The sequence below is a fragment of the Dreissena polymorpha genome, chromosome 1 (assembly GCF_020536995.1).
Source record: "Dreissena polymorpha isolate Duluth1 chromosome 1, UMN_Dpol_1.0, whole genome shotgun sequence".
Classification (NCBI taxonomy): domain Eukaryota; kingdom Metazoa; phylum Mollusca; class Bivalvia; order Myida; family Dreissenidae; genus Dreissena; species Dreissena polymorpha.
Genome location: NC_068355.1, coordinates 60,517,213 through 60,532,267, shown reverse-complemented (window position 1 = coordinate 60,532,267; position 15,055 = coordinate 60,517,213). Strand labels below are relative to the sequence as shown.

Below are 15,055 nucleotides of genomic sequence, written 5' to 3'. Positions count from 1 at the left end.
CATTTTTAAAACAGGTGAGCTTTGGTCCATACCCTGCCAAATTTGAAATGTGACCTAATATCTAAATGAACTTTTGTTCTTGGTACTAAAATGGAAGGTGAGCTTTCTCCATCCACTGTCAAATTTTCCATTTTAGCATATGTCTAGCAGAAATTTTGTCAGTGGTAGTAAATAATTAGTTACTTAGTTTAAACATATTTTATTTCACTAACAAACATGGTGCACATGTGCATAGCATGTACAATAACAACTGAGTCACATTGTTCCAAAAAAGGATTAGAACAAAAGATCAAGATCTTATAGGGTTCTAAATTATCCGTAAAAACTGATCAGTTGGGCTAGGGATCAACCCCCACCTCTAGAATGATAGCGTCTCTGTTGAGATGTTGTCCAGTATTCTTTACTTAAATGTGCTTGTATGCTTGTAGCGCGAAGAGGCCACTAAACGTAGGGCTAAGGAGGTAGAGGAGCAGGAAATGAGGAGAGCACAGGCCATGAGGAAGAAACGGTCAGTAGACCTATGAACATCGCTCTAGGAAAACTGGACTTAATGCATGGGTGAAAAGTGTCACCTAGATTAGCCTTGCAGTCTGCTCTTTCTGCTTTAATGGAATTTTAGGTTAAAATGGGAGTGTCTTTTAAAATAAAATTTTGGCAGAAAGTGTTGTCCATGATTAGCCTGTGTAGACTGCACAGGCTAATCTGGGATGACACTTTGTGCACATGAACTAAGCCCAGTTTTCCAAGAGTGAGTCTGAAATGGTTGAATAGTAATGACAGGAGTCAGGTTGTTGCTTTTGACCAAGGTTTACGTCAATGCCTTAATAACCAAGTTTATGCACATTTTGTTGGGACTAGAACTGGGTTAATAATCATGCAGTTTTCAAAACTTCACACATGTGTCTGGACTGGTACTTGATCAATCTCCATGCTATATGCAACACACAACTCTCCCTAGCTCAAAAGTCACGGTCACACTAACAAGCTCATTATCATTGATTTAAAGAAAAAGTATAGTTATTTGAGCATATATCGTAATTACTCTTATTTTTCGAACACTCTAAGTTTTTGGACACCCCTTTTGTAGCCAAAATAATTATTTGTAGTGACTATATTTTTGGACATAAGGGTTTTTGTCCATAATTAATGAATCAAATTTTTCGGACAGTATATTTTACAGCGCTATTTTACTAGATTTCTGCCGTGTTTTCGCTTGTCTGGGACCCTTTGGAGGTTTACAGCCAGATTAAGGTAATAAAACCTGGCATATAATGCCCTGAGGGTGATGGACCATTATATTTGCGTTATTGGTTTGATTATCATGTAAACTGGTAATAAACAATTGTTTCAAACAACAGCATTTAAATGATATTGTATTCAGGAAGCAGTATGGTTGTTTTTTATAACGTTTTCATATACCATTTCAGGTAAGAGATTGCAAATAAATGAAGTTGCATTTTATTTTAAGAAGAGAAAGGAAAGTACAACACAATAACTTTATTGCATATTTATAAATTGGTTTTATTTCAATGTAATAATTTACAAATAAATATTACATATATATCTCTAAATTTTCGTACACTTTCGTAATTTTTGAATATTTTTTGTATCTTAATTTTCTGATACGAACAACAATTATTTTTAAGTGTCCTAAAACCTAGAGTAATTACAGTACACTCCAAAAAGTATGTGCAGCTCATTATATGGTCATGTCAAAAGTACATTGAAGACTCATATGCCTCAATATATGGTTCAAACACATTTTAACCTATAAAATTGACCTGTTTGTTTTCTTTATTTGCAAGTGCTATATTCAAATTCCCATGTATGACCCTTTAATTTGAACTGTTCATTTTTGTACTAACATGCCGTTCAGGGACTTGTTCATGCTTTAAAGGGACTTGTTCACATATTTTTATATTTTATAAAAAAATATTAATTTTATTTTTTTAAACAAATATATAACATTTATGAAAGCTTTAAATAAGTATTTTAGCAAGAGAAGTAGCTGGATATAACATATTTCTGTCCCAGGGATTTGAGTCAGGAGCATCTGGAGGCAAGCTCAAGTCCTTACCATTGAACCATTCATGCTTTTGACTTTATTAGTAGAAATTTTTTCAAATTATTGATGAGGAGTGTGACAAACACTATAATTTTACTGATTTTAATGCCCTGAAGGAGGGCATATAGTGATCGGACCGTCCGTCCGTCTGTCTGTCTGTCTGTCCGTCACACTTTGCGTTTAGGTTTCGAAAAATGCTCATAACTTCTATGTCGCTTCAGATAGCAATTTCTAATTTGGTATGCATGTGTATATGGACAAGGCCTTTCCATACGCACTTAAATTTTGACCCCTGTGATCTTGACCTTGATCTTGATCTTAGGTTTCAAAATCTGCGTTTAGGTTTCGAAAAAAGCTCATAACTTCTATCAAGCATTTATACGGGGCATAAGTCATCCTATGGTGACAGCTCTTGTTATTGATGTTTGTCAATAAACAACGAGATATTTTATACTTTTTTCTTACCGGTAATCATGAGTTTATTTTGCTTGTTTAAATATAATATATTCATTCTTTTACATGCCCCAAAAGTGAGTCTTCTTGTTTCTGCATTGTCTTTCAATATTATTCTGCTATGTTAAGTTTCTACCCCCTGACTTAACCAGTCTTCATAGGACTGTCTTGTTAATAAGCAAATATCAGAAGGCAACTGGCATATGTACCCAGAACAGAGTTCAATCACTGTTTTACAGAGATGAATTATGGAAAACAAATGGCTATAAATCGTGCAATGTTGAGTTGGAAGAAAGTGAAGACGAAGAAGATGAAGAAGATATGGATGCATTTGATGATGATGCTGATGATGATGGAAATAGCAGAAAAGACATATTGTATGTCAGTGGAGACGTGACTCAACCAAAACCAACAAACTGTCATAACAACATAATTGTGCACTGTGCAGGTAGGGTATTTAAGTTAATACCATATCACAATATGAGCCTTGTACTGAGAAAACTGGGTTTAATGCATGTGCATAAAGTGTCATCCCATATTAGCCTGTGAAGTCTGCACAGGCTAATCAGGGACGACACTTTCCGCTTAAACTAGATTTTCGGTAAAAAGAGACTTCCTTTAAAGGAAAAATACCATTACAGCGGAAAGTGTTGTCCTTGATTAGCCTGTGCAGACTGCACAGGCTTATCTGGGACAACACTTTACGCACTTGCATTTTGCCAAATTTTCACAGAACACGACTCATATTATTGAAGAAGGTGGGGTTTAACTTGAATCAGGTTGTTTGTGAGACTGTCCAGCTCTTTTGTTTGGGACATATCTTGACAAGTGTATGAGGTATTAATATAAAACTTCCAAAGTAGAGGGTTATGGGGAAAAAAGGTGCCCAAGAACCATAGCTCCTCATTTCCATATATTTATAATTATTGCCCTTTGGTAATTATTGTGCTTAATTTTTGTCTGGAGCATATTTTTATAATTATGAGAGGTTTTGAATTGAAGTTTCGTAGGTAGATATAAAAGTAATTTTGCCTTTACCCATTAATTCAAATGTTCTATGAAAGTTATGTTTGAAAATATCCAATGTGTATCCAAGTAGTTGTGACTCTAGGGGGTAAACAGTTTCGATTCCCATTTCAACACATAAGCCTAACAAGGAAAATTCTCAGACTATAAGCATTGCTGTTTTAACCCATGGAAAAGACACATTGCTGAAAGGGCATGAATTATACTGGTATAGGGATGAAAAATTGGGATTTTTTTAATGTTGACAAGACGCATCGAAGTAATAAAAATGCAATATTAATATTTGGTGTCATAATTTAGATTATTTTGCCCAGATGTTCAGAAACAAACCTTATAGGGGCCTCTTCACATATTTTGACATGTATTGAAGTTTGTCATTAAATGCTATACTGATACATTAAAACATTGGACCTAAAAATCTCCAGTAAAAAAAAAATACAGTTAAGAAAAACAAAAAAAGTAACCCTCAACAGGGCTCGAACCACTGACCCCTCATGGAGTCCTGGAGTAAAAAGTCTCCTGCTTAGACCACTCCGCCATCCATGCTCATGCTATGAGGGGATGTATTTTTATGCTCCCCCCAAAAAATTTGGGGGGGAGTATATATTCGCCGCTTCATCTGTACGTGCATGCGTCCATGTTTCCGTGTGTCCGTCCGTCCATGCAATATTTTTGTCCGGGCTATTTCTCAGCAACTAATGACTGGAATTCAATGAAACTTTATGGGAAGTTTCACTACCAAGAGAAGATGTGCATATTATCAGCGGGTTCTGGTCGGATGATTTTTCACAGAGTTATGGCCCTTTGAAATTTTCCATTAACTGTACATATAGTGCCATTCTTGTCCGGGCTATTTCTCAGCAACTAATGACCGGAATTCAATGAAACTTTATGGGAAGCTTCACAACCAAGAGGAGATGTGAATATTAACAGCCGGTTCTCGTCGTATGATTTTTCACAGAGTTATGGCCCTTTAAAATTTTCCATTGAACATATAGTGCAATTCTTGTCCAGGCTATTTCTTAGCAACTAATGACCCGAATTCAATGAAACTTAATGGGGAGCTTCACTACCAAGAGGAGATGTGCATATTATCAGCCAATTATGGTCGGATGATTTTTCACAGAGTAATGGCCCTTTGAAATTTTCTATAAACTGTACATATAGTTCAATTCTTGTCCAGGCTATTTGGTCCGTGTATATATCATCTTTTCCTATTTTGTTTAACATTCGAAACAACGAAATACGAAAATCAATGCATATAAGTTCATATTCCGATTTTCTAATAACCGAAACTTAAACAAAATACGAAAACAAAATTAACTTCTTTATATCGTTTTTCGTTGTACTTATTATAAAACAAAAAAACGAAATTGATTCCCCTGTTCATATTTCGTTTCAAATCATATAACAAAAATAAATGTTTGAAAATTGGAACAGATTGTTTGATCCCGTTTACCGTTCTTAGTTTGAAAGAACGGTATACGAAAAACAAAAAACGAGTGGCGTTTGCGGGATGTACCGCTGTCTTGGGGAGGTAATTCATTGTGGCTTTTTGCGCGTATTTTTCTCCCTTACATAATACTTTATCACTTATTTCCATAAGTATGGCTTCCTACGTGCTTTTTTTCGTGGAGGTAAAGACACGCCCGTAAGGGACAGAGACGTGGATATTTTCAGTTGTTTTTCAAGGTAGTGTTTTTTTCCTATTTGAAATGATCATAATCTTGACATCGAACGGTTTTCCAACGTACCGGTATTTCATGCCGATCCAGCCGATTAGATAGGGCTATAATTAGCCTCTTATGACACTTCTTGTTCTTTGCCCCTATGCTATGTAAATTCAGTTCTTATTTTACAAAAAAACAAACTTGTTTTAATCCTATTATCATGGGGGTGTTCCTTTCATTTTAAGAGCTGCAATACCCCGTCCCCTGAGTCCCGTATTCCTATTTTTATTACCTGTTAGATCGGCGGCGGCTGCTAAAATGTCCCTATGTTTTACTTTTAACGTCACCTTACATAATAAAATGTCAAAGTTGTTTTAGTACAGCCACTTTTGAAAGAAAGAACAGGACGAAAGGAGAATAAATATATAAAATATGTTTTAATCTTATGGAACGGTAAAGTGTCTAATATATAATTTCCAATTCGTTCGATTAATAACAAATACATAGTGCATTTAACAACTGCATTGTGATATGTCTAGTGATTGTAGCTCTAAAACAAGAGTTATAACCAAACACCTTATATGAAACAGCTTTGCGCTTGAAGAAAATGAAATTAACTTAAATATAATTAATAAATGTACCAATTTAATAACTTATTAAGCAACATATTTAATGTTCCTGAAAGAGCGCCATATATTAAGTTATTGCTAACAAGATATGTACATTCCAATGATATTATAACGCCGCTTAATCTTTTTTCCTTTAAACGTTACATTACTTAAAGAAGGCGAATAGCATGCGTCACGCCTATAGAATCTACTTGCACTCGTTAATATGTTCTGTTTATGACCTCGGTTGTCTCCTTAAATGAAACTCGAATGCCATTATAGAAAAGTGTTTTCATTTGTAAAAATACGTGTATGCTTTGCTGAATCAATGATATATATGAGGAGCGCGCCATCAAGCGTTCGCTAGCATGATCTGTTAAAGTACATTAATTAGTCGAAAACTGTATTATTTTATTCGTTTTATACTCATCCAGTTCATTTTAACAGTCCTTCACAAATTGGACAAATCTGTACACCAAACAAAAACGTTATTAAAAATAAATAAATAAATTTGTAGCAACGTCAAAGTTGTAACTTATAAAATCAAATCCATTGACATAATGTTCTATACTTAGGGTTGATTTTTCTGTTATTTGAATGATGTGATCTCGCAAAGAGTTTCAAATAATTTTATAATTGTTATAAGCAAATTTTCTTTATTCTAAAACGGGAGCACCAAATATAATCATGCTGATAAAATTTAAAAAGAACTCAGTGCGTGAACCGATAGCTTTATAACAACATAAATTGTTACATTCAGGACCAGTGTCGCACCCTACATTTGCAACTTGTTGCAAATTACTGGTTCAATGCAAGAACTGCATGGACACCTGGTATGAGAGCCCACCGCCAGCCAGTAACCCGAAGTGTATGAGCCAGGACGGCACACGACGTGCCATAACAGGGCTTTATGAGGCCGTGCATGCTTTAAGGAATAATTCACCATACTTATTGAATGTACATGTGTATATGTTTAGCAATAATGTGGATTTTTATTTCATTTCTTAAACAGATATGAATACAGTGTAGTAAATAATTCGATTGTTGTTTATTACTTGAAGAGAAAGGCTACGCCGAACAAAAAAATTTTATTGTGCAATGCTTATTGTAATGCATTTTATACATTAAATCAAATCCAATGACTTGAAACAAAAGCAGGCATTTATATTGGTATCGTTATATAACTTTACTGTTGATCTATTCAGTATTCCATTAGACTTGCCAAAAAGAGCTGTGCCAAGACTCGTCTATTCTTTCTCTATAATACATAGTGAACATTTTATTATTCAAAATAATAGTTTCAAAGGGAGGAAACTGCGCATTAAGATTAATCATGAGTTATCATCCAAATAAAGCTGCGCAACGCCCCTCGTTTTCCGTTTTCCGTGTATCGTTTTATCAAATCAAGAATGATAAATGAGAGCAGGCGCCTTGTTTCAATTTTCAAATATTGAATTTTTTGTAATTTAAATTGAAACGAAATAGAAATAGACATACACGTTTCGTGTTTTGTTTTGTAACTAGTAAAACGAAAAACGATATAAATAAGTCAATTTGTTCTTTGTTTTTTGTATTTGTTTCGGTTATAAGAAAATCGGAATATGAACTAAAATGCGTTTATTTTCGTGTTGTCGAATGCAAAACGAAAAACGAAAAGACGGTATGTACACGGACCCTATTTCTCCCCAACTACTGACTGGAATTCAATGAAGCTTTATGGGAAGCTTAACTACCTTGAGGAGATGGGCATGTTATTTGTGGGTTCTGGTTAGATGATTTATTTAGAGAGTTATGGCCCTTTGAAATTTTTAAGTTGCTAAACCATCCATCGTATTATTTTGTCCAAAGTTATGCCCATCAAGACATTTCCTTTTATCTGAATATATAGTGCAATATTGTGACAAAAAAAACCTTTGGGGTGCATCACCTGTCTCCGACGGTTTCTTGTTTACTTTATATAAGCAATCCTCGTAGTATCACAAAATATAACGTCAACAACAGAACTTTTCCAAATTATTCCATCATTTCGTGTTGCAACGCGTAATAATTTTCAGTTTTTTACTTCGTTAAAAGATGCATATAATGGATATTTTAGAGAATGGTAAATGTTCAGTATTACTATTTCCTCACAAATATCATTACTAAAACGAAAATTTGCGAATTTTAAACAACACTTTTAATTTTGTCAATTTACCAAAACGTGAAAAGGCCCCTTAAAATTATTTTAATTTACCTTACCACAAACTTTCTCTCAAGAAGAAATAGCACTCTGCCAAGTAAAATTGAAGATAGATTTTAATCTTATAAATTTTGATATTATTTTTTATGCTTTTGCCATATACCGGTATCAATTGAGTTAATCAAATAAACCTCAATCAATTATTGATGGGTAATATAACGACTCAAATGCTTCAGCAAGCAGTCTCAAATTGACTTAATATTTATAGTCACTACATAACTATTAGTGAGGATGCCATGAGAATACCAGTGTACACTAGCGATGCTCTGTTTCAATGATATTTATTTACTTGATATATTCTCGAGGCGACACTTAATATTTCGTGCACAGAAACTAAACAATAATTATGTTTTTTTCTGATGGTCTGAAAACAAAGGATTTCTGTGATGTTAAATTTTTCTAAAATTAATCGTTTTACAAGCAAACTAGCTGTTAATGCCCTTGATGTTGAATTATTGTAAACATAATTTTGTTTCAGATGATTCTGGTGGGTGGGGGAAGGGTGGCATATTTACTGCCATTTCATCTCGAAGTACAATACCTGAGGAGCAGTATGAACTGGCCGGGCAGATGAAGGGTACTGAGGCTGTCAGTTGTGTTTTTACTCATTATCCCTCGCCATAGGCGGAGGGATATTGTTTTGGCGTTGTCTTTCCGTCCATCCGTCCGGAGCCATATCTTGGAAGTGCTTTGGCGGATTTCATTGAAACTTGGTATGAGTATATATATGGATAAGAGAATGATGCACGCCAAATGGCATAGTACACCATCCGTTAATAACGGAGTTATGGCCCTTTGTATCTTGAAAAAATGCTTTTAGTGTGTTTCCGGAGCCATATCTTGGAAGTGCTTTGGCGGATTTTATTGAAACTTGGTATAGGTATGTATATCAATAAGAGGATGATGCACGCCAAATGGCATTGTACACCATCTGTTAATAACGGAGTTATCGCCCTTTGTATCTTGAAAAAATGATTTTTTTGAGTGTCAAATATAACTTTTGTGTCCAGAAGCATATTTGCGGGGAATATCAATTCAACAAATTTGCTTGTTTTAAATATGAAATGGTCTATTTTCCATTTGTTTATTATAATAATGTATGTTCAATTTTTATCATAACCATATATACTGCAAGATACGAAATAAAGGTGGGTACACTGGAACCACCATTTCTGTCTGTCTGTTTCTTAATCCATTTAATCATGCATAATTTCCTTCTACTTAGTTTCATGGAATTGTGGTGCTTGGATCAAAACTTTCCACACCCATGGGGTCAAAAAGATTGCATAATTTTATAGAAAAATATTTTTGCCTTTGAAACCACATGGCTAAACAATTTAATTTAAGGTTTTTAATATTAAATTGTGGTTCTCTAAAATATGTGTTCAAATAAAAACCCTTGGGGTCAAAACTGGCCATGCTTTTGGGCCCACTTTGTGTTTGTTACAATTTGCTGATTACATACTGCATCAGCGTGTATTTGTCACTATTTTGAGAAGTACTAGATCTTTTTTAAATCAATCAAAGTATTACTTTTTTGTGAAAGGTAAGCAATAAAAACCGTAAGCATATTTTTTATTATTCTGTTGTGTTAAAGATAACTAGTTAAACTTAAGATTTTATCAATCTGTCTGTCTGTTAATGGTTTTGTGAAATTGTAGATGTTGTTAATTTCATTGAAGCTGTCAATTAATGTTCATTTTCAGACCTGGCCCTGGGTGATTGTCATGTGATTTCGTTGGATAAAGAAGGAAGCTCTGCAGAACATAGCTGGGTAGGTCATTTGCAGTATTCTTTGGACTTTTGAATGTAGAATCTTCAATCTAACAGATTTTTGGCTGTGACAAATATATAAGCTGCACTCTGTAACAACTCAGCTTATTGCATGTTCGTTAATTAACATCCCTGAATAGCCTGAGTAGACCTTATAGGCAAATGATACTTTCTTATTTAAAAAAATATTTTATGCATTTTTTGCTGTTGAAAAGATGTCTCTAAGACAACCATTTCCGTACATGAATTCAGCCTGGTTCTCACAGAGTGGGTCCCATGTATTCATTTTTTATGCCCCCCTTCAAAGAAGAGGGGGTATATTGTTATGTTGGATAATGGTCGGTCTGTCAGTAGACCAGTTTGTTTCCGATCAATAAATCGTCAACAAATTGACCGATTGGCTTGATACTGTCACAATAGGTGTGAAAATTGTTTCTGATCAATAACTCGTCAACGAATTGAACAATTAGCTTGATACTTCACATGTGCATTGGCCTACGACGGTAGATGACCCCTATTGAAATTTGGGTCACTTGTTCAAAGCCCTGTTTGGGGGGGGGGGGGGGGGCATATGTCTCTGATGGCGGAACTCTTGTTTGTATTGTTAATTCTTTTTGCACTGTTAGAGATGTGACACCCTGTCATTAGATTTCATCCTTAAGTACCAAATATAAACAAATGAAACTTCAGTTTGAGCAGGAAGAGAGATATCTTTATTTACCAGGTTTTCAACGAATTTGACAATCCTTTTTATTTTTTTTACTATCGTTATGTTCGCCAGAAATCTTCACAGGTGTAGCTTAATATATACCTATCATCTGATTCTATTTGGGATCAGAAACTGAGGAGCACTCTTTCTTAAATAGAAATAACTTTCCGCTCAATAGCTTGGGGTATTGTTCTGAAATTTTGCATTTTGGGAGCTTTCATGTTGACCTTGCTTGGGATCGAAAAAAATAATTATTAAATTACTTAATAAAAAATTAAAACCTTTCTTGATGGCCAAACTCATGGATTTGTACAAACTACTGTTTTTGATGCTTATTAATATCTCTTTATACTGTATACATCTATTTCTCTCAGGTAGCGTTGATCATCGCTCAGCACCGTGATAAGCATGGCCGCCTGTCAGGTATCAAGCTGCCAGCACTCAGGGAGGGCTTAGAGAAGGTCCACAGAAAGGCACAGGAGTTGAAAGGTACTAACTCATGTAGTTCAAGGTAAAACTACTGAAGTGGAGAATTACTTCAAATGAGCGTGTGTTTTGGTTTGAAGACCTTGAATCTTAAAGTTTTGAGGAAAGAATTCCATAAATTAGCAACAGTCGATGAAAACAGGGCTTAATGCATGTGCCTAACACATCATTACAGATAAGCCTGTACAGGCCACACTGGCTAATCAGGGAAGACACTTTCCGCCTAGACTGAATTTTTTGCTAACAGACTTCCTTTAACAAAAAATATCATAAAGACAGAACGTGTTTCCCTGATTAGTCTGTGCAGACTTCACTGGCTAATCTGGTATGACAAATAACACACATGCATAAAAATCCATTTATCCAGTGCTAGCCTGATATAGTTAGCACTTGGAATTTCATTGTTTTGCGCTACAAATTTCATTGAAAAAATGAAGCATTACTTTGTAACAGCTGTTGGGAAGTCTCAGAAGCAGACCAAAGTCATATATCTATGGTATATTAACTAGTTTAATATTAACTGCACAGGTTTGCATTGACCTTTCCTAGGAATTGACCATCATTTTTAGGCTTATTTTTTGAGTGGTCTGTATTGTTCTGTATTGAATTGACAATTCTTTACATGCGTTACATAAAAGACTTTTGGAAGATAACAAGAATTTCTCATCTGATATTAACTCTGGAATTTTATTACTCCTATAATTATGCCAACATTGCTGAAAGCACTATATAGACTCTATCATATTCAGAGAAACATAAAACTAACAGACAGCAGGTGTAGGGCCACTTCCATGAAGCATAGAAAGCAAAAGCATTGGGGGAGTATACATGCAATCACATATATTATTTATGAAACCATGGATGTTCAAATAGATATCTCATCATCTAGAACAAGCATTTAAAGTGAGATTATATAGAGAATAATAGGTTGGTGACTTTGATGGAGAATGGTTATTTGGCAAGTCGGAGGAAGTTATCGGGTGAGCTGAATCCACGTCACCAACCTATTATTCTATTTATCCTGTCACATTTACAACATTCGTTGAAATGTTTCTAAAATATATAGTTTTCCAGTATTTTGTGTTTAAATATTTATATGGGAAAAAAACACGCCGCAGCAAAAACATTGTGACGTCACGTCATGCAAAATGCTAAGGCTAGCTTCCGTCTTGTTAAACAACACAGAAATCGAGTCAATAGTTATTAATTCAATACACGAAGACAAAATTATGCTGTTAAAATAATAAATTTTTAAACAAACAGTACTTTACACGTATGTTGTAATTTTTTAAATTGAAAACAAGTATATTTTTTAAATAGAAAATAGTACAGGCGTGCGCATGAGTGGACAGCAACTGACGGATATTCAAGGTCACATGGTCATTTAGCCTAATATCTTTTGGGATATTAGGTTACCTGGTTATCGGGCTGAATTAAAGGCATGTGACAGGATAAATTAAAATATCCTCTGTACAGCCATTGTCCCCATTCCTATTATTCAAATAGGGCAGTTGTAAGTAACTGGCATAGGTAGGGGGCCAGGGGTACTTAGTTTTGGAAAACCAGCCTACCTTCAAAGTATGAAAATTGTGTTGAAAACAGCAAAAAAAAAATCACACAAACAAAATGAAATGAAGTCAGAAGTATCCCCATGCAAATCGTTGCCTTGGAAATACCTAGGAATATCAGCTTAATTTAGTATTTGCTGATAATTAATCTGGCCTTTAATGAATAAACTAAAATGCAATAAAACTCTTGCACTTAATTTCAATCAACTACTTAGCAGTGTGACACTTTTACACCTACATGACTTTCTGCATTAGTAAGAAGCACAACAATTATTCTAATAGGAATACATAATTTTTGCTCAATCCAACTAAGCGTCTATTTTCAGTTTTGTCAAGACATCAATGTTGCATATGTAAGCAGAAAAAACATAATCTCACGACAATCTTGTTACCAGTAATGGTGTTTCTAATGGAATCATATTTCGTATTGAATGTATAATGCCACAACATTTTTATCAAACTGGTTTTACAGTTCTGTCTTATAATAAAGTTCTGTCGTTTCAGCATTGTAAATCTTCTAATTTGACTTAAAAATAGCTTTTTGACAGTATTTTCCCTAATTCTAAACAACATTCAAACAATTGCATTTTCCATTGTTCATTAAAAGAGGATATACAATACACTGTGCACTGTGAATCAATTATACCGATGTTTGTCCATGGCTCTTTATTTGCATTTAATTAATAGTAATTTCCTTCTACTTCTACAGCTTTTAAAGTGAAAAATGTCTTTATAGAACTTTTTAGTTCACCTGAGCACAGCATGCTTCTGGTGAGCTTTTGTGATTGTCTTTTGTTTGTCATTCATCACGACAACATTTGCCTTGTGAACACTCATGAGGCCACGTTTATAGCCTAATCTTTATGCACTTTGGTTTGAACATTTGTCCCTATAGTATCTCAGTTGAGTTTAAAATGGGTTAACCTGGGTTTAACACTTGGAAAAACCTTGTTGACACTCTAGAAGCCAAATGTGGTGCCTTACCTTCTGAACCTTGGTCAGAACATTTATCCCAATGATATCTTGGCCAAGTACATAACTGGGTCACATGGGATCAAAAACTCATCCATGTAATCAAATTAAATAAGCTTGTGTACTTAGTAAAGGCCCCATTTATAGCCCAATTTGTATGAAATACTGTCTTTACATTCGTTCCAATGAAAAAAGTAAGTCACAAGATCAAAAATAAAAGGCTTTAATTGAAAGAAAATCTTGTGAGCTCTAATGTTCACATTTATTGCTCAATCTTCATGAGACTTGGTCTGATAATTTGTCCCAATGATATATCAGCAGAGTGATAAATAAGATCATATGGGGTCAAAAACAAGGTCACTTGGTCAAATTAAGGAAAAAGCCTGTTTAACACTCAAGAAGTCCTATTTGCTAACAAAATCTTTATGGAACTTGAAGGACTGGTCATGTCATTTTTTTTCTTTTGACAAATTTACTGTAGAATATAGAAATTGTTATATTTTTAACTGTTCAATTGAGTTTTATTGAAGACAATGTATTTTGCCTGATTGGCTACTTTGTAAAAATTCACGACTTTGTCCCATCTACTTTCTAAAATTCGCTAATTTTGCAAAGGGCAATGTAAGCCCAGACTTGGTCAGAACCTTTGTTTTCATGATTTCTCTGCTAGTATATGTTTCTGGTCCATTACAACATCCCTGCTATAAGCAAGGAAGTTTTCAGTTGTGGCTTTAATAAACTATTTGAACACACTTGGAGTCACATTTTGACCCTCTCAACATGAAACTTGCCCATAACATAAATAAGTTTTTTGTTGAATTCGAAAATGATTGTGGTTTGTTAAAAAAAGGCTGTCAAATGTCGTGGCTGTTTTACTTGTAAGACTTTTTGGACTCTACATGTTGAGAACAGTTTAGTTCCTTGAACTCTCAGGTGTTAAAAAAACCAAACTTTTCACACATCTTATTTATAGCATCATCTATAATTCAGCAATCATTTAATACAAACAAACGAGTTTAACAATTTTTTACAGATGACTCTACAAAATGTGTTTCCAAAAAATCCCTTTCTCTGCTTCATATTTCAAACTGTTTTTCACACAATTTTCACATAGTTAAAGTTTGTCTCATAATATATTTAAATCTTAAAATTATGTTACTGTTGACGCTGCTAAAAGTATTGCAAGTAATTAACAATGATTATATTTCTTGTTAATATTTTGAATTATTTATAAAACATTTGATCATGAGTGTTAATTGAGTGTTTATGTTTCTGTTTGTTCTTGAATTATGTTTCATTAATTGATGGAATGGCTTCAGTTTCCTCTCTGGTTTAGTTTCAAGAACATTGATCATAGACAATATGTTTGCTTACGGATGCTTGTTTTTTATGCCCCCGAAAGGAGGGCATATATTGATCGCACTGTCTGTCTGTCACACTTTGCGTTTAGGTTTCAAAAAATGCTCATAACTTCTATGTGGCTTCA

General features: G+C 34.3%; 1 protein-coding gene across 2 annotated transcripts in view; it reads left to right on the top strand.

Annotated features, from left to right (window-relative positions):
- LOC127882330 (chromodomain-helicase-DNA-binding protein 1-like) overlaps nt 1-15,055 on the top strand; it is a 61,482-nt gene that overhangs the window by 38,503 nt on the left and 7,924 nt on the right. Inside the window, exons 16-20 of one of the 2 annotated variants that reach the window (XR_008050509.1) lie at nt 429-508; nt 2,758-2,966; nt 8,540-8,638; nt 9,768-9,835; nt 10,922-11,032. Coding sequence is in view for 1 of the 2 variants with exons in the window: in XM_052430902.1 (XP_052286862.1) it covers nt 429-508; nt 2,758-2,966; nt 8,540-8,638; nt 9,768-9,839; nt 10,922-11,032 (571 nt within the window). In the remaining variant the exon portion in view is untranslated. Of the gene's footprint in view, nt 1-428; nt 509-2,757; nt 2,967-8,539; nt 8,639-9,767; nt 9,840-10,921; nt 11,033-15,055 lie in introns of both variants that reach the window. The other variant, XM_052430902.1, reaches the window with a different exon arrangement.